This window comes from Mesitornis unicolor, unplaced genomic scaffold (assembly GCF_000695765.1).
Source record: "Mesitornis unicolor isolate BGI_N332 unplaced genomic scaffold, ASM69576v1 scaffold9977, whole genome shotgun sequence".
Classification (NCBI taxonomy): Eukaryota; Metazoa; Chordata; class Aves; order Mesitornithiformes; family Mesitornithidae; genus Mesitornis; species Mesitornis unicolor.
Window position 1 is genome coordinate 19,627 of NW_010198372.1, and position 19,307 is coordinate 38,933.

A 19,307-nucleotide genomic window follows, 5' to 3' on the forward strand; every position below is an offset into this window, starting at 1 on the left:
CTGGCATTACAAGTAAGCCTGTAGGCTGTACTAACTGCAGTGGTTACCTGTCAGTGTACAACATGTTTTTTACAACTATTAAATTTCATGAATTGTAACAATAATTTTGATTCCAGTTACGGAGAAGAGCTGTGCGTGTAAAAGCCCTTGCCTTTGGTACCACTCTTATTTGTGTCCCTGTGATGGTGGATGGAGCCATGTGATCTTTAAGAAAATTTTGTGCTATCAGTATACTATAGGATAGAGAAAAATTAGGCAATCATGTGCAATAGACTAAAATAAAGTATGTGTTTGTATACTTCTCTCCTTAGTCTAACTGGTTAAAAACTTCAGTGAATTCATCATTTCAAGCCCTGTTGTAGACTTAAAAAACAAAAGAAATAGCAAAACAGTACTCAGAACACAGTCTTCCTTAGCATCCTGAAACTGATGGAATTAAAGGGGTCTAAGAACAAAATGTGGTCTTAAGCCCCTCTTTTCCTCCTTAAAAATAGTCTAACATTTAGGAAAACACTGTGTATATTATGCAACCCATTAGATTTATTGCAGTTACTAGGGTGTTAATACTAATGCTGGATCTTCTCATCTTCCCAGTAGTGTCATATTTCCTGTTGTCACTGGAGGTGCCAGTTGGGACCATTTTGTTCAAATGACTTCAGCACTTACGAGTTACTGATTTTTGGAATATCTAGTTAGTTATTTTGATACTTAAAAAGAACTGATGTCTCTTGAAAAATCTTTACCATGGAACAAAATCTAATACTAAATTACATGATTTTATCTCAGAAACCCCATACTTCTTCTGTAAATCCTTTAATTTAACTGGGTTTATTCCATTGTACATTGTCAGTTTAAGAGTATATTTGGTCATGATGTGAATGCAAAGCTGACTTGACCTTTGGGCTTACTGCTTGTTACATACATACTTAGCCGTGCTGAGAGTGCTTTCTCATCTGCTTTCCTCTGATTGTCTCTTAGAGGACAAAAAGCACTAAAAGTAATCTTTGCTAGATATACAGCAGAAATAAGATCAGAAATGCCCTCCCACCCCAATGTAAAGCTAAGGGATTGCTCAGATGTAGCTAGTTGTTTAACTTTGAGGGAAAACTAGTGTCAGATACAGAAGTAAAAGCTCTTTGTGAATAACTAAGACTTGCAGCTCAAAGCCCAAGTTATTACCTGGAAAGTTGGCTGTTGAAATATGATAGAAAAAGTGTTTTAAATACATCTTTAAAGTACTTTGTGCACAACATTCATGTTTAAATTTAGAGGATTAATAGCTTAAAATGTGAGTTTAACTTCACAGAGGTGGTAGTAAGTGCAATTTAATAGGGTGGTAATAGGTAGATTCAGCAAAGTAGCATGAAAGATACGAAGAGAAGACTCCAGGAGGAGGGATGAGTGGTTTATACTGAGTTTACTGTCCAGGAGTAACAAAAAGCTGACTTTTAATTTTTCTCAGCTTCAGGATTTATTATGAGAGCATGAATATTTAGAAATATATTCCTAAATTCTAAAATCCTGGCATCATGTATATTCAAATGAAGATGGGTCTCATAAGTCAGCTAATCTGTCATAGGATCCCAGGCTAATTCAGGTTGGAAGGGATCTCAGGAGCATTCTTTTCCACCATCTGCTCAAACCTGCCTCAGGACATGTTGCTGTGAGGGCTTTATCTAGTCTAGTCTTAAAAAAGACCAAGGATTAGAATTGCAGTCTTTCAGAGCAGCCTGGTTCACTCTTTGACTCTTTTCATGGTAAAAAGCTTTTTTTTACATCCAGGCTTGTTTCAGTCACCCAAGGGTACTGAGGGAGCTGACGGAAGTGCTTACCAGGCCCCTTTCTATCATTTATCAGTAGTCCTGGCTAACTGGGGAGGTCCCAGTTGACTGGAGGTTAGCAAATGTGACACCTATCTACTATAAGAAGGGCTGGAGGGAGGATCGAGAGCACTACAGACCTGTCAGTCTGACCTCAGTGCCAGGGAAGGTTATGGAGCGGATCATCTTGAGTGCCATCTCGCACCACATACAGGGCAACAGGCCCAGTCAGCATGCATTTATAGAAGACAAGTCCTGTGTGACTAACCTGATCTCGTTCTATGACAAAGTGACCTGCTTAGTGAAGGAGAGAAAGGCTGCAGAAGTTGTCTGCCTAGACTATAGTAAAGCCTTTGGCACAGATTCCCACAGCATTCTCCTGGAGAAACCGTCTGCATATGGCTTGGACAGGTGTACTCTTCGCTGGGTAAAAAACTGGCTGGATGGCCGGACCCGAATAGTTGTGGTGAATGGAGTTATATCCAGTTGGCGGCTGGTCATGCAGGGCTCAGTGCTGATGCCAGTTCTGTTTAATATCTTTATCAGTGACCTGTACGAGGGGATCGAGTGCACTCTCAGTTTGCAGGCAACACCAAGTTGAGTGGGCGTGTTGGTCTGCTTGAGGGTAGGAAGGCTTTACAGAGGGATCTGGACAGGCTGAATCGTTGGACTGAAGCCAATTGTATGAGGTTCAACAAGTGTGCCCAGGTGGCAAAGAAGGCCAACAGCATCCTGGCTTGTATCAGAGGGTGGCCAGCAGGACTAGGGCAGTGATCGTTCCCTTGTACTCATCAGTGGTGAGGCCGCACCTTGAATACTGTGTTCAGTTTTGGGCCCCTTACTATGAGAAAGATGTTGAAGTGCTGGATCCTGTCCAAAGAAGGGCAACAAAGCTGGTGAAGGGTCTGGAGCACAAGTCTGATGAGGAGCAGCTGAGGGAACTGGGGTTGTTTAGTTTGGAGAAGAGGAGACTGAGGGGAGACCTTATCACTCTCTACAACTACCTGAAAGGAGGTTGTAGCGAGGTGGGTGTCTGTCTCTTCTTCCAAGTAACAAGTGATAGGACAAGAGGAAATGGCCTCAAGTTGCACCACAAGAGGTTTAGATTGGATATAAAGAAAAAATGTTTCACTGAAAGGGTTGCCAAACATTAGAGCAGGCTGCTCAGGGAAGTGGTGGAGTCACCATCCCTGGAGGAATTGAAAAGATGTGTAGATGTGGCGCTGAGGGATATGTTTTAGTGCTGGACTTGGCAGTACTAGGTTAGTGGTTGGACTTGATGATTTCAAATGTCTTTTCCAAACTAAGTGATTCTATGATTCTAATCTATGCGGGTTCTTTTTTGTCCTCCCACTATGCACCACCATGAAGAGCCTGGCTTTGTCTTCTCAATAATCCCCTTGCAGCTGAAAAGGTTATTAGGTTACCCTGAAGCCAGGGTAACATTGCTCCATGGAGTAGATTTTTCTAGAGCATAGCCTGACTCAGCTTTACATACATATAGCAGAGCTTCATCTTTCACTGCTTCCCAACAGAATGTAACGTATCACTGTCAGGAAGTTATTAGCAGTACTCATACATTCCTTTCTTGGTTTCATCTTCTTTCTTTATTTAAAATGAGCATAGATGCTATGATCATATTGCTAAACAGGTTATTAGTGGAATGGATAATTGATCTCTGGCAGTAGTTAACAGATGATGACAAACTATGGTCAGAATCACAGCTACCAGATCAAGGAAACTGAATGAAAGACTGAAATTCTGTGTCTAAATCTGATCTTCTGGCAGTTTTACACTGGTGAATCTCTGTTGACTTTCAACAGAACTGAAAAATCTCCTTTACATCCAACTCCCAATATTGGGCAATCTGTATGGAATAAGAAGGGATGAATGATCCCCTGCACAATTTTGTTGATGCATTCTGAATTACCTTAGTTTTCAATTTAATGCAAAGTTCTGTGAATATCCTTTGTAGATGCATTTTAATTGTGTTAACTATTTTTAGGTAGGTATTAGGAAAAGAATTAGTATTTTTAAAAGGGGGAAAAAACCAACAGGCTTGTAGAGTTTGGTAGATGATACAGATAGATGATAGAATTACCTTGAACATTTCCAGTGATGGTAAATGATGCCTTGATGTCTGTACTTTTGATTGTGCTTTTAGACTACCGTTGACAATATGCTAGGCCTGCTTTTTAAGCAATGAGCTGTGGCCTTAATGTATCTGCAGTTTTGTTACATTCAGAGCAGACCTTTGTATTAATTGACAGCACAGGGAAAATTCTCGTGTGCAGTTTTTTTCCTTACAGGAAAAGTTTACAAAACAAAACCTCTTGTAAAATTTCCATTCTATACCAAAGAATTTTTCCAGATGCTTATCATCGAAGAGTAAGACTCTGAGAAAGAACCTCAGAAGGTTATGAACCCCTGCGGAAGTGGTAACAATGTACAAAGGACTCAATTCTTGCATATCCTGTTTTATATAGTCTTAGGAGAAACTACATTGTATGGTATTTAAAGCAAAGGAAAATCACATTCTTAACACATTTATTAAAAATAGCCACTTGGATGGTTTTTAATGATCATTTTATAGACTGGATACAGGAACATGGCTGAGCGTATCAAACAGCAACCTCTGTGAATGTTTATTAGTGAAATCTTGGAGTGGTGTGAAATTGGCTGTACCAAAGGCGTGCGTACTGTAGTGAGCAGCTCTCTCTGGTGGTGAACTGATCTGATGAGAGGAAAAATAGTGTTAAAAACAATCTTTACAATCCAAAATCAAAGTCTTTCAGCAGCATCAAGGGCAATTTATTGTAAATCCAGTATTCTGTACTGCAGAGGAATGACATTTAAAAGTTTTGGAATAACAAGCCTTTAAATGGCTGAGAAGGAGGGAGGAAAGAAAAAGATGTGAAATGGAAGATTGGAAACAACAGAGAAAATTATTTAAAGCCCTTTGACATCCATGAAAGATTATAAAGACATCCTGAACGTACAATACGGGGTATGCAAAAGGTGCTGGAAGGAACTTCCGCCAGGCTTTCCTTTAATACCTCTGCAGAATAACAACACGGTAATTCTTTACAGAATGCCTCTTTCCTGAGTTCTTTAGCTGGCTCAGCCAAAGGTTCTAGGAATGGATTGGTTCCCGTGAGCAGAAATCCCAAATACATCTGTTTGGATGTAATATGTTGAATGAGGGACAAAAGGCTTCAGACTGCCTCATGCATACCTGCTACTGTAGGCAGTGGCCAGGGTTTCAATTCTAGGTTCCTTGGTACCAGAGACGAAAAAAAAAAAACAGGCATCTGTATTGTTTAATTACTCATAACCACTGTGAGTTGCCTTTCATTCTTTAGAAGCGACAAGTTGTTTAAAAAAAAGAAAGGTAAAATAAATAATAAAGCGAAATAATTTGAAAAATTACGTATACTGTATAGATACAGTCCTTGAGTAATGGGTTAGTTTTCACCTACAGTATAGATTGTTCATTGCTACTAGTTCACTTTGCTTGGTTAAAGAAGATGTTATCAGGCAGTTTAGGACAGTGAAACAAATTGTCTTCTGCAGCATGCTTATCAGTCACTTAACCCTTTGGTAAGTGGCTCATCTGTAAAACAGTGTAACACCTTACCTGCTTTTGCAAAATATTTTGAAAGCACAATGTAATTTTAAGAAATTTACTAATTGGGTCCCAATAGATGTGCCCTCTTCATCTTCTGTGATGTAGATCTTAATTTTGTCAGCACTTTCATGCCTTTCAAACACTTTAAAAGATCTCATTCAGTTTCTCTTGGCTCACCTTACACATTAATTGAATACCTTGAAATTTGTTCAGGAGGATGATTCGAAATACGTTTTTGCATTCTACCTAAGCACTTAGAATGGGATCTTACGGACATTCAGTGTGCAACATCCTTACTTCCTGTAAATTTCTTTAATTCCATTCCACTATATTATTATGTTGCTAAGCTTTAAAAAGATTCTTTAAGAACTTGAGAACTGTGAGTTGTGTGCTTAAATCCCCTGGATTATGAGGTGAGGTTTAATCTAAGTCTAGGAACAGAATCTTAGATATTCTGTTGTATAGAAGTACATTATAGATATATATAGTATATTAAAGTATAGATAGTCACTGATAGATGGCCAGTGTGAGATGCTGCAGACCCTGTGTGCTTCTGGATTAAAAATGTTTGTAATGAAGAGTGGAACAAGTGTAAAGATGTTCGTGCTAGGCACTGTGGTATGCTAATGTGTATTGCCTGACCATTCATAAATTGAGATCTGAGCTCTGATCACAAGAGGTCAGATGCTGAGTCGTGGTACAGTCCTGCAGATCCAAGAGCGGAATTTAACTTCAAGCTTTAACAAAACTAGCTAGATGAATGGAGTCTTCCAGTATCGTTTATCCTGTCATTACTTAGTCATGATATAATATATAAACTCATACTGAAAAATATGTTCCTTTAAATTATTTAATTAATTGCTGGAATAGCATGAAAGCATCATTGGGTACATCATGTACTTTAGAGAAATTGTGTTCTTCTCAGAGGAATCTAATGTTTTTCGTTTTCCTTAACCATTTTATGGAAAAGAATTTGTGTCTGTACACTTGGGACTTAGAAAGCATGACTCTTGTGGGAGAATGGCCCCAATGCCTGCCCCATGTTCTGTAAGAGTCCTTCTGCTCATTCTGCACGTGTTCTGCCAGACAGGCTGTTGCTTCATTTCTGTGCAGCAAGTTTAAAATCTCATCATATTTATGGTCTTCATTTGACATCATTTCTCCCAAGCCAGCCTCCTGTTAGTGACTTTACTGCTTCTGCCAGTTCCTTAGGTGGAGGTGGCTTAAGTGGGTGTAACCAAAATGAAAAATGTAGCTGAATTGGGTGACTCAGCGTAGGATGAGATAATGTGGCAACTGGCACTATTTTAAGCATTCTCTGTTTTGTTCGCCTGACTCTGAATCAGGCACTAAAGAAAATAGAATGGTAATTGTGGTCCAGTTTCTCTCGTATGTAGTCAGGTTGTAAATCAAAAGATCTGCATTATGGAGCTCTGAAATACAGAAACGCAGGCAAACCTATAACTCAGAACTTACCTCTTATCTTAAATTATCTGAATTAAGAAAATAAAGCTCCTCAGAAGAGACAGAAAGGAAACAATATGGTTAAATATGGTGTCTTTGAAGTGTTTCTGTTACACCTTCTTACTATGCTTCTGCTTTCTCTACCCCTAGCTTTCTTTGGAAAGTACCTTAATGAATATAATGGTTCCTATGTGCCTCCTGGTTGGAAAGAATGGGTTGGATTGCTTAAAAACTCTCGATTTTACAACTACACACTCTGTAGAAATGGAGTGAAGGAGAAACATGGATTTGACTACTCCAGGGTAGGTTCTTTTGATTTATTTCTATTTCTTTAACACTGGGATGTGGCTGCGAGAAAGCTGCACTTTGTGATTTCACTTTAAGGAAAGAATTCTTCTGGTACTTGAATATTGCTACATGTAACATTAGCTACAACCCAGCAGGCCTTGTGTTTGGGCTTTTTGTTATCTCCCATTTTGGGAGGGTCATGTTACTGAAAATATGGTTAGCAGCAAAGGAAACAAACAGAACATCCTGAGACTGTATTATGAGCTGAAGATGTGTAAATGAATTTAAATGCTGCATGATAACCGTTTCTGTGCTGTGTATTTTAATTACTGTGTGCTGACTCTGATCATCATCTCTTCCTCTGGTATAGAACTGACTGCAGTGGAGTTACACAAGCGTAAATGAGATAAGAATCCAGTTCCCTCCAGCTAGACCCATCTTTTCATGTTAGTTTCAGGAACTTGTTTTGCAGCCATAATACGGTGGAAAATTCATAATATCTTGGTATATCTTATGATAATTCTGAATGAGTGTGTAATTTATTAAATCTTTATCTTTGTACATTGTTGCAGGTGCATGTTTCCTAATATCCTTGCAAGGATGTTATACCCTGGCCAAACTTACTAAAATGTGCATGTAGCACGTGTTACAGCTCAGAGTTACCTGTTTGCAGTCAGGACTAGGTTTATTTCTGACAAGAGTGTTACCTTTCCAAAGGAACCAGCTTTTGCAAATTCCTAAAATGCCCTCAATTGTCTCTGAAGTATGCTGATAAATTCATCCATAAAGTGCTGTAGTTTAAGTAGCATATAACTTTCAAAGTTGACTCACTCTGGAGTGACGCTAATTTGTAAGTTGTATTTGCCCAACAGGGATTCGGTTTGTTTTCTCTTACTGAGCACAAATCCTGCCTCCATATTTGTCTTTCATTAGCAATGTGTTCACAGTCAGTTCTTCCTTTAAAGGGTTGATGTCTGTGTGATTTCCCCCTTCCCCTCCCCTGTTTGCAGTTTTTAATTGAATGTACTTTGTGTTGAAAGATAAAACTTAACAGGTTTCTAGGGTTTCCTTTTCTATCACCAGCTGCTAAGGGCAAGGGGCAACTGGTGTACAGAATTATTTGACTTTTATTTCCCTTCTGATCTATGGAGAATGAGAGAGTTAATCTTTACAGCCATACACTAAAAATGTTATGATAGAAATATATCCTACATGGTACAGTGTCAGGCAAGTGATTTCACAGTGCACTGTTCCCCATGCTACCAAGCAGCCAACAGGGAACTTTATGTTCCAGTATCCTCAGCTCTGTTTTCTGTACTTGAAAATATTTAGGTTTTCATTTGGTTTAGTTTTTCTTACGGAGTTTGGTAATAAATTAAGAAAAAAAGTCTGATGAAAGTATAAATGTTTTTATAATCTTCATGTTCTTGCATAATACACAGCTATGGTAATAAACAGATGATAGTGTGCAGAGCAACAGCACTTGTTGATGTTAGCACTGGAGTTCAGATGAACAAACAGAAGCTGAAATACAAGACTGCTTTTCTTTCTTTCTTTGCGTTTTTGTTAATGGAAACTTCATTTTCCAGCAACGAACAATATAATCAGATTATTTTTTAGCCCTGTCCACTTGATACAGTTAATGTTAATTCTGTGCCAGTGGAATACTAGAAAGAAACATTACTGATTCTGCCCTCCAAAGCGAATGCTAAGCACTTATCCTCTGAAAATCAAATTTTCACAAATTCTTTCGGGTTTTCTAGCAGAATCTATTCTACTTTGATTTTTCTTTTTCATTTTCTGTCAACTTTTTTAGATGGATTTTTAGTTTTGTATGCGTTCGCACAGTCTGCAACAACCTCTACTTTCTGGAACTTTAAAAAAGAAGAATTCAGTTGAGGGAAGTATTTTTATTTGGTCTTGCCTGGCAAACACTGGCTTTGCAGCATTGAATTTGAATGATTTTCACTTTGAACAGATGAAAACCTTCATCTTCAAAATGGAGTTTGAAAACTGTGCTTTTGTAATGGCTACATCAAAGATGCAGTACACATGTGAGAAAGTGACCAACCAGCTTAAAGAATAGGTGCATTTTAAATAAATGTCAGTGTGTTTTGGGGAGCACTCCGGTATTATCTCTCAGCTACAAGTATGGTCTCAGGTATTGGAAGTATGTTCAGAAGTCAATTTTGCTTTGGTCTGGCTTATTGTACAGTCTCCCTTCTCCTGCATATGCTTACGAATGGAGGTCCTTCAGGTAACTTTGATGGAAATATGCCTATTTACACCTGTTTTCATGAGTGAAATTATCATATCAGTAACAGTCATAATCATAGCAGCTTCATAACAGGCATGCCTCACGTTGGAAACAATGTGTAAATTATAAATTGAGACTTTGCCAGCCTTGTTCTGGAATGCACAGAAAGTAACCTGGAGAAAGTAAATACAGTCAATGAAAAAGACTTCCGTTGATGTTAAGTTCACTTCTCAGATCAAGGACATTGACAGTGATAAGGAGCAAGTGTCTGAACCATGGACAAAAAGCTGTACTTAAAAAGAGATGAAATCCAGTATGTATCACAGCTTCTACTTGTTTGCTTGACCAGAGGCAAATGTTAAGTCTGATTTTACATTCAGCTGTGATGTGACACTTATTACTTTGTTCTTTAAAGGTTTTAGTTTCATATCCTACTCATGTTTGAGGAGTATTTATATTTGCAGCATTTCCTGTGATCTAGCCTAAGAGAGAACATGTCATTAAAAACTGCCTTCATTCCGTGTAGCTCCAGCAGATATCGCAACAACGATAATGATACTTCTTATAAAACAGAAAGATGGTTCATATCTGCCAAAGGAAGTTTTCTAAATTCTCGGCGATTTATTTGGTAGAGCTGTGTCTCTATCAGATTGTCACTGACTGTCATATTAAATGATATTTTTGATCCAATTAGCCTAGCATCTTCTAGCTTCAGTGACTCCTGGTTCAGAGGGAAGTTGAGAAAAATGAACGTCAAGCCATTTGGATTTTCAAAGCACTTTTGCAGTGTAAGGTTGGACTATACCTTGAAGATACTGACACCAAAACACAAAGAAATAGATCTGCAAATTTATATTTTTTTATTAAAACCTGGTCATTGTGTTTAGTATAGTGATCTTCACAATGTAATTACACACTCTTGGAAGAAATAGACCTATTTGATCTTCCTTAATGCCATTCATTTCTGAGAGGAAACTGTTGCTTTTTATATTTCTAGGCAGTGAAGAAAGAATGATTCGGTTTTAGTTTTTGAAGTTTTAAGATCTGTAACTTGTTCCCTCCTCCTCCCATTCTGAGTGAAGTGGCTTCTTTTTTCCTGTTTCCTATGATACCCTCGGACCTCCCCTTCCCATCTCACCCCCCAACTTGAAATTATTTTTCAAGTATCTCATTATACTTTTACTTCTACTTGCAGGATTATCTAACTGATCTGATTACCAATGACAGTATTACCTTCTTCAGAATCTCAAAGAAGATGTATCCTCACAGGCCTGTACTGATGGTCATAAGCCATGCTGCTCCTCACGGCCCTGAAGATTCAGCCCCTCAGTACTCCCATCTCTTTCCTAATGCCTCACAACACATGTAAGGAAAAATAAATCCCTTTCATTTCCAGGTTCAGGAGTATAGAAGTCCTAGATACCTCTGGGGAAACAGTGTTTGTATTATAATACTCTTAGCATAAGTTTGTCACAAATACATAAGAAGAATTTCGAGCTTTTCATTTTTTTCACCTCTTCAGACTAGTACAAGTGTCTTAGGAATGGCTGCTGCATCTAGAACTCGGAATTGTAGCTCATGGAGATGAATGGAAAGAGTCATGTTAAATTCATTGGACATTGTTATGACCTATTTGGGAAGTAAAGTACTGTTTTAGTTTGAGCAGGGGGATCAAGGACTGGTTCTTGGCCTATAATCTCTTCAGGGGAAGAAACTCTTACCTCCCTGTCCTTATGCATAAACTATTATTTTATGGGTATTACCAAAAATCACATAGTATGCAATACTTATTCCTCTTTCATATATGGAAAGAAGGGAACTACATGCCTGCAGCACCAAATTAGACAAGGTATTTTAAAATGAGCTGGTATGTCTGTACATGACCCAGTACAATGTCTTGATCTGATCCCAAAAGCAGTATCACCCAGTTACTGAGTTAGTATGTTCATAAGCTCCAGTGAAACACTGTGATGAATTGATTCTTGTTTATAGCACAGAGACATTTTATGGGTACAGCTCTGTAATTGTCCATTACAGGCATCTTCTCGCATGGTAATAAAATGAATTGTTCTACCAAATCACCTTTTGAAAATGTTGAAATATTGAAAACGTTCCAATGTTTTTCTAATTACTGACTTCATGCCTTCAGTGATGTTCAACATTTGTAACTATCTTCCAACATGCCCTTTTTTTTAAGGGGAATTCTGTTTTATTTTGAATTTGTGAAGGAACTGGGAACTGATGGAAATAATTATCAGTTGGTAGCTGAAGCTGCTAGAACTAGTCCTGAGATCCATTTGAGCTTTTTCACTTTATTTAAAATAGAGTCTGAGAGGAAAAAGCTTTCTTTGTTCTATTGTTTAGGTATTGCGTAACTTAGAATTAGATATTGCATTGTTTTGTGCCGTGCTACCAAAGAGAAATCTGTGTCCTAGATCTACAGCAATGCAGTACTTTGTGGTTTTTTGCCATTTTATGCTCATTTTTTTTCTTTGAAATGAAAATTACAGAAATACCAAATGAGCAGTTTCTCCTAGCTTATAGCCAGTATTGACCTCAGTCTTAATAGAAATTTCCTTGGAAGGTATTTGTATGTCAGAGATGATAATCATTTATCAAGCAACATTCTGTAGCAATTTAATCATTCCAGTTGAATGAAAAAGAGTATAAGGATTTGAGGAAGGCCAGCAATGAAAAATATAAACTGCATCTATTTTTCTTTTGCTCATAGTTTAAATTTTATTTTTTTGCACAAACTGGATTTATCTTCCTGATTATAAATGAGTTACACAAAACTAATTTTAATTATAAGTGACTTTTCTTACAATGGTAACAATTATACAGGAAGTGTCACTTTGTAGAAACAATTTAAAAAAAAACAACGAACAACCAAATTATCTTAGTAGGTTAAGGAGCTGTGTTTTTCTTTTGGATACGAACACAAAACAGGATTTTATGTACATCTTGTGTAAAGAAACTACCAGTTATATTCTAAACAATTTTGCCGGCACTTAATAATAATAATCTGTAAGGATATTCATTGGCCTGGGTTTAAGATTAAATGTAAAAATGCAGAATCAGAATCACAGAATCTCAGGAGTTGGAAGGGACCTCGAAAGATCATCCAGTCCAACCCCCCTGCCAGAGCAGGATCACCTAAACTGGGTTGCAGAGGAACATCTCCAGGCGGGTTTTGAATGTCTCCAGAGAAGGAGACTCCACAACCTCTCTGGGCAGCCTGGTCCAGTGCTCTGTCACCCTTACAGTAAAAAAGTTCTTCCTCATATTCAGACTGAACCTCCTGTGCTCCAGCTTGCACCCATTGCCCCTTGTCCTGTCATTGGTCATCACAGAGAAGAGCCTGGCTCCTTCCTCCTGACACTCGCCCTTTATGTGTTTATAAACGTTAATGAGGTCACCCCTCAGTCTCCAACGTGCATTATCAACATGCATTAACATACATTATTCCCTCACTGGATGTACTCTAGTATTGTATAGTGTAGTTCTCTACTTTCCATTTTCTCCCATCATTCCAGGGAATCCCTCAGTGACAGATGGATCTGTCAATGATGAAGGGGTGTAGGCAGTGCTCGGTGTTTTGTTGTTGCATGGATATTGTAGGGAAGGACCACAACACAGGTAGAACACTTGGTATAAATTGCCCCGGAGCAGTAACCAATACCCTGACTCTTTACCAAGTCCCAGAAGGCAGTACACCATGTGGCATGTCTCTGCCTTGTCTTGTGGCAGCGCTGGCTGAGTCTGCAAGCAGATTCTTAAGCTATATCCACAAAGTAAGGTGTGACAGTAAAACTTACACTGGTTGGCATACATGTTGCGTTGTGTAGCATTGCTGCTAATAGCTAAATGTTAGTGGTATGGATTTTAGCATAGACTGGCAGAGTACATTGCTTGGGAACTCTGGTATGTACTTCCATTGCTAATTTATGCTGTTGTTCCCTTGTTTCCATTCTTATATGTACTATCTGGTATGACTGTTCCACCCTACACTGCAGTCTATCAATCTCCTTCTGTAGAGCTTCTTTTCGTGTGCATCTGCAGTCTTCTCTTGTTTGAAAATTATTCACATCAACGAGAATTCACATAGCAAATCCCTAGGCTACATGGCAGGTTTTCTTTTTTTTGCTACCTATACTGAGAGCTGCAGAGAATGCAACAGCTGGGCAGTTTTACAGTGATCAGAAACATTATTTCTGTAGAGGGTACATTTTGCCACCCGTCTTCTCCAAGGTCAAATGCAATCAGACTAGGACTTACCTTCTGAGTACATTTGAAGAGGTTATCTTAACCATCTTCTAGGCATGTTATATTTGTGTATTTTTCCCATAAGACAGACAAATCTGTTAAGTGTAAGAGGGTTACATTTGTAGTAATCAAAGAAAATCATGGGCTTTGGTTGGATTAAACAGCGGGAGGTTTCAAATCAGCCAGGAAATCACAAAGTAAGCTGAAAAGGAGTTTGCCAAGCATTTCTGATTCATTCTGGGCATCACATAGCAACAGTTTCCATAACTGTCAGCATTTTCAAAGGAGCAATGCCATTATTTGAGCCACAGTAACACTCTGAAATTCAAGAAGCTATTAACAATACAGAGAGAGTAAACACCAGCCCTTTCCTCCCTATATGAAGAAGTTTCTCTTTGCCGCCTGCAGACGTTAACAGGTGGCATGGAACAGAGGCTTTTGGCATAAACTATTTCAGTCGGATTATTAATTTAATATTTGTATTAAAACTCTTAAAACTACCTGCCATATTCGAAAATACACTAGATACACAAGATTTTGAGAAGTTTCAACTTATTTTACTATCATTTATCTTAATAACTTACCCTGCTGCTCTGTTGCATACACAAAAACAACAGCAGATAATTGCCAAATAAGAGCTGAATTTGTCATGGAATTTTGCATTGGGAAGAAGAAAATAACTGAATGTCTGCTGTTTTTTCTTGTTACTGTGTCACCCTCTTGACTTGCCCATTTGTACAGACTGGGTTTATTGCTTCAAATGAAAAAAGGAAGCCTCAACAAATCACTTAGGAAAAGTAATTTTCAATATTTTAGACTCTGCAGGTGATGTGTTTGAGTCAAGATATGAAGAACTTGACAAAGGTGGTTCTTAAGTAATAACATTTTTTTTGAGGAAGAGATATAGTAGGTAAAAATAATATTTTTTGCAAATGTAAGCTATAACGTAGCTTTCTAGTGAGTTTGTGATGCGGAATGTCAACACTATGGTAATGATATACCAAAATAAATCTTTTATTTAGATCTAGCTAAACTAGAGCAATATAATTATGCACAGAAAAGCAGTCTCTGAAAGTGGAACAACAACATGAAGTTATGGACAATCAGTGATATTGGTGATGTCAGAAGATCATGAGAGCTTGGAGGGGCTGTGAGTTTCCAGAACCACATTGAATCCAGCTCTTAGGATTTTGCAGGGACTTTAATTAAATTTTCTGATGATCACAAAGGAGCTGGTGGCTGGAAAAATACAGTCCTGTTTCCCCCCACCCCTGCTTTTCTTGGCAGGTCTTTAAAACCTGGCTGTGTGTCCACTTCTGCTTGCTATGAGCTCACATGCAGTTTGATACCACCAGTAGGGTGCTGTGCTCCTCTGGGTACATGAGTGTGAAAGTGTTTGAGTAGCCAGCCTTGATGAATTCAGAAGAGCTGTCAAAGGACATGGTAGAACCTTTTCAGCAAGTTCTATAGGTATTGTTAAACAGCTTGCACAAGTTACAGTATTTAGTGTTAAAGTGGGTAAGGCAAAGCAATACATGAGTAGGAACTCATGCTTCGTCAGAGTAAGACTTCTGAAGGCCAGTCTCTTGGCCTTGAAAGGTATCCAAGTTAGTCTGAAGACACTGCAAAACCAGTGTGTATTTACTCTCTTAAAAGATTTTATTCCCAACAGAGTTTTTTTTATTCTCACATCTTTTGTATAGAACATGCACGTAGAAGTAAAGTAAATCTAATATTTTCTTGTGCACCTCAGTGAGTTAGTCCTATAGTGTTGATCAAATAGAAATTATTGGTGTACATTACTATGGCTTTTTTCTACACTGCTAGAACGTTCTGGTTTTCTCTCTGTTTGTTAGCACTCCTAGTTATAACTACGCTCCAAACCCAGACAAGCACTGGATAATGAGGTATACAGGTCCCATGAAACCTATACACATGGAGTTCACAAACATGCTACAGAGAAAGCGCCTTCAAACACTCATGTCTGTGGACGACTCTATGGAAATGGTAAGATTAGTAGTCACTTTTTTTATATATAAACAGGTGCTTGTTTCTTAAGTTAAACTCGAAGCTGTGCTGTATATGAAGATAAGGGAGGAAGAAAGAGGAGGACTGTGTCAGATTTTTAATGGTGTGTAATCCTTTCACCTCTGAGGATTTTGTCTCTCTGTTCAATGTGTAAGGTCCTCATCTCCTGGAGATGAGTACCATGAGTTGGGGGGTGTAAGTGAGCTGAATTGTTGCCACAGCACCGCTATTGATTCATGGGAAGAGGCAGGGATCACCTCAAAAAAAGTATATTATAAATTCTAATAAGGTGTCTTCCAATAGTGAAGAGTCATCCTACAACCTGTTGGAAATAATTGCCTAACTGTGAGCCTATTTTGATCCTGTAACTGTGAGTTTCTGAGAGAACACCAAAAAAAGTGATGCTCCAGGAGTCCTAATTGGAATGATCCCAAGGTAAACTGGGCCCAGAATGTTAAATGTTAGAAGTAAATAAATGTATAGGTAATTTTTTAAAATGAAGTCTACATTATGTAACAATTAAATCTCGTATTGCAAGCTGTGTGTCTTGAACAGAAACGTCTCAATTAGCTAAAAACTAGTCTGAAAAAGAATGGTGTTTCCATTTGTAAGAAGGCAGATTTTAAAGTGTTGCAATTTACTGCTTATCTCTTGGCATTCTTATTCAAAAAAGGTAGAACATAAAATAAGAGGAGTCCTGTAAGGCAGAGATGAGATTATCTGAATGACATTGCATCAGCTTGTTAGTAACGTATTATAATTACTGATTCAGGGGACTATGATCTCTGCTTCATATTAATGAACCTGTTTAGATGGATCAGATACCAGCATTAGGGGAGATTGGCTATGGTACTGCGCTATTTTGATTTTCTGTTTAGTGAAATGGTTTTACTTAGGGTGATTCACTGCAGGCAAAATCAGTTGGGTTGGTTTTTAGTTGTAATTATAAGTTTGTCTCATCTTTTCTACTGAAGTATGATACGACATCTAATAGTCTTTCAAAATTAAAACAATACAAACCTGAACAAAAAAACCTCCAAACCAAAACAACAGTATCATCAACAGACTTTGTTTTCTTGTGTGCTCATGTGTTCTGGATCAGTGTGAGTTCTGGATCAAAATGATCACCACCTTTGTACCTTTGCAAGTGAAAATGTCACATAAAAATTGATCTTTGGTGCTCGCGTTGGTACATTTCACATAAAATTTCTCACATAAATCCAGGTGAAACCATAAACAACGTTAAAGCTCTTAATTCTCCATGTTAGTTCTCCAGCTAGTGAGAGAGTACGACTGAGTGATATTTATCTGGAAGAGGTTTTGCAAATATTCTGCATAATGGGGACTCATTTGTCTGAAGGCAAGATCATTGAGTATTGTTTAAACAAGTGTGAGATTCAAAATGTTGTCATTTTATTAAAAATGTTTGCTGCAGGAAAAAGATAAAGGTAGAGAGAAAACTTCAAACATGCTTATCACCTTAAAACTTTTATCTCTGTTACTGTATGTATTCAGTGCTATCTTGACAGATCTCATGCAAAATACTGATCCCAAATACTTTTGAAAATATGGCATGCTAATTTGTTTACTTTAAAACAGAAAACAGAATTTTGCCTTGTAATAGCCACAATATTGTTAGTAAAATTATTACGTGATTATGGATTATTCAGAATGGTTCATTGTGATAACTCAGTGCCATACTGAATTGTTGTTATGTGTTTGTATATTATACATAGGCAGAAAATTATATCAAATATTCTGCATATGGTACTAAGTGGAATGAATTTCATCTTTTCATTTGCTTTTTTTCAGATTTACAATATGTTGGTTGAAACAGGTGAACTGGACAATACATATATTATATACACAGCAGACCATGGTTATCATATTGGGCAATTTGGGCTGGTGAAAGGCAAGTCCATGCCATATGAGTTTGATACCAGAGTTCCTTTCTATGTCCGAGGTCCAAATGTGGAGGCTGGATCCTTGTAAGTTCCTGGTTATTGCATGTGTGTGTGTGTGTGTATGTGTCTGTAGTGACCAGAGAAATCCATTATGTTCACATCTTTATTCATATTGACCTGGCATAGAGGCACAAAGTTCTGTCCATCCTGACTGACTTCCTAATCATTTTTAGAAGAAAAATACATCTACTCAGATAGCAGAACTGACAGCGTGTGCTGATATAGCATAGGCAAGGTTTTATGCCATTGCCTTTTTCACTTGCATAGGTGCGCAACACAAACCACTACACTTTTGTGGAGGGAGTTGAAAAAGCCACTTTGAAATATGTCTGATCTAGGAAATGCTTGTTTGCCTCCTTTTGAGGGATGCAGATAATACACTTAACTGTGGCCGTTTGTCGGATGCACGCAAGCATGCAGAATATGGCTTAAGAAATTACGTAAATACACTTTCTAAGCAATTATTTCAATAGCAAATATTTGCGCTTAAGTAGTGATTTTGGACAGAGTGCCATAATTTGCTGCCTTTTATTTATATCAGTGTGCATGTTTTAGCATAATTAACACAAACAAAGTCTTCCACGCACCATTTTTTTTCTTTACCACAGAGGAACAGATCTAGTGTGTAATATGGTAGCAAATACTTATAAAAAATCTTATTCCATTTACTGGTTAACTTCACTGATTTCCGTTATTAGGCACAAAAATGTTAAATTCTGTAGATACTGTGTGTCTAATTTATTTACAGCAGTTATGCATGTGAAATAAACAATATCACTTCTCTGAAGAGCAGGGAAGGGATTCCACAGGTGGAATTAAATATATTACCTCAGCACTAGAAGAAGTTTGACTGCAGCAGCACAGAATTCCAAATGAGCTGAATTAGCCTTTTAAGAACATGCTCTCTTTTCCTTTGACTGCAGTGTTTGGTTTTACTGGAAAGGCAATGCTAATATGGCCCAGGTGGACTGAGCTAGTTTTTCTGCAACATGCGGTGCTAGAGACCAGCCACCTCATGTCTGATGTAGTTCAAGGATCTTTACGATCGACATACGTAAAAGATGTGAAGGCTTCCCACTGAATTTTATTTTTCAGTGGCTTCTGAAGATGAAAAGATATTGGTGTTGCTCAGAGGAGTCAGCCTGGCACAGTCTAACAGAACAGAGCCTGTCACCTTGGAGGGGGAATATATCAGACAATAAATGGATCCTCCCTTTCAGCCTGATTTTCTTTAAATGTTAGAACTTCAATCATCATTGTTTTGCATGAACCTTATGTTTTTCCTGCAGAATAATTTCCATGACTCCCTTTTGATACCAATGAAGATGTAATAGCAATCCCCGTAGCAAGTCATTACTAAGCTCTCATTTCTATTACCCAATATGCTACACCACAATTATTAGTAATTAAAATCAAATTAGGTACATCAATTTAATTCATCATCCATGCTCTTGTCAGTGCCTGTTTGCTTGCTTGCTCAAAAATGCAGTAATTTTTAAATGGTGTCTCATTAATTGGTGTGAATTTAGCAACTTTCTTCAGTCCTGTATTTTGAGCTAGAATTCTGCACTGACATATATAGCCTCCCATCT

At 37.9% G+C, this 19,307-nt stretch overlaps 1 protein-coding gene across 2 annotated transcripts in view; it reads left to right on the forward strand.

The window, feature by feature from the left end:
* SULF2 (sulfatase 2) overlaps positions 1 to 19,307 on the forward strand; it is a 62,931-nt gene that overhangs the window by 13,869 nt on the left and 29,755 nt on the right. For both annotated transcript variants that reach the window (XM_010189121.1, XM_010189120.1), the window contains exons 3-6: positions 7,063 to 7,214; positions 10,653 to 10,822; positions 15,580 to 15,730; positions 17,564 to 17,739. In XM_010189121.1, coding sequence (XP_010187423.1) covers positions 7,063 to 7,214; positions 10,653 to 10,822; positions 15,580 to 15,730; positions 17,564 to 17,739 — 649 coding nt within the window. The remainder of the gene's footprint in view (positions 1 to 7,062; positions 7,215 to 10,652; positions 10,823 to 15,579; positions 15,731 to 17,563; positions 17,740 to 19,307) is intronic.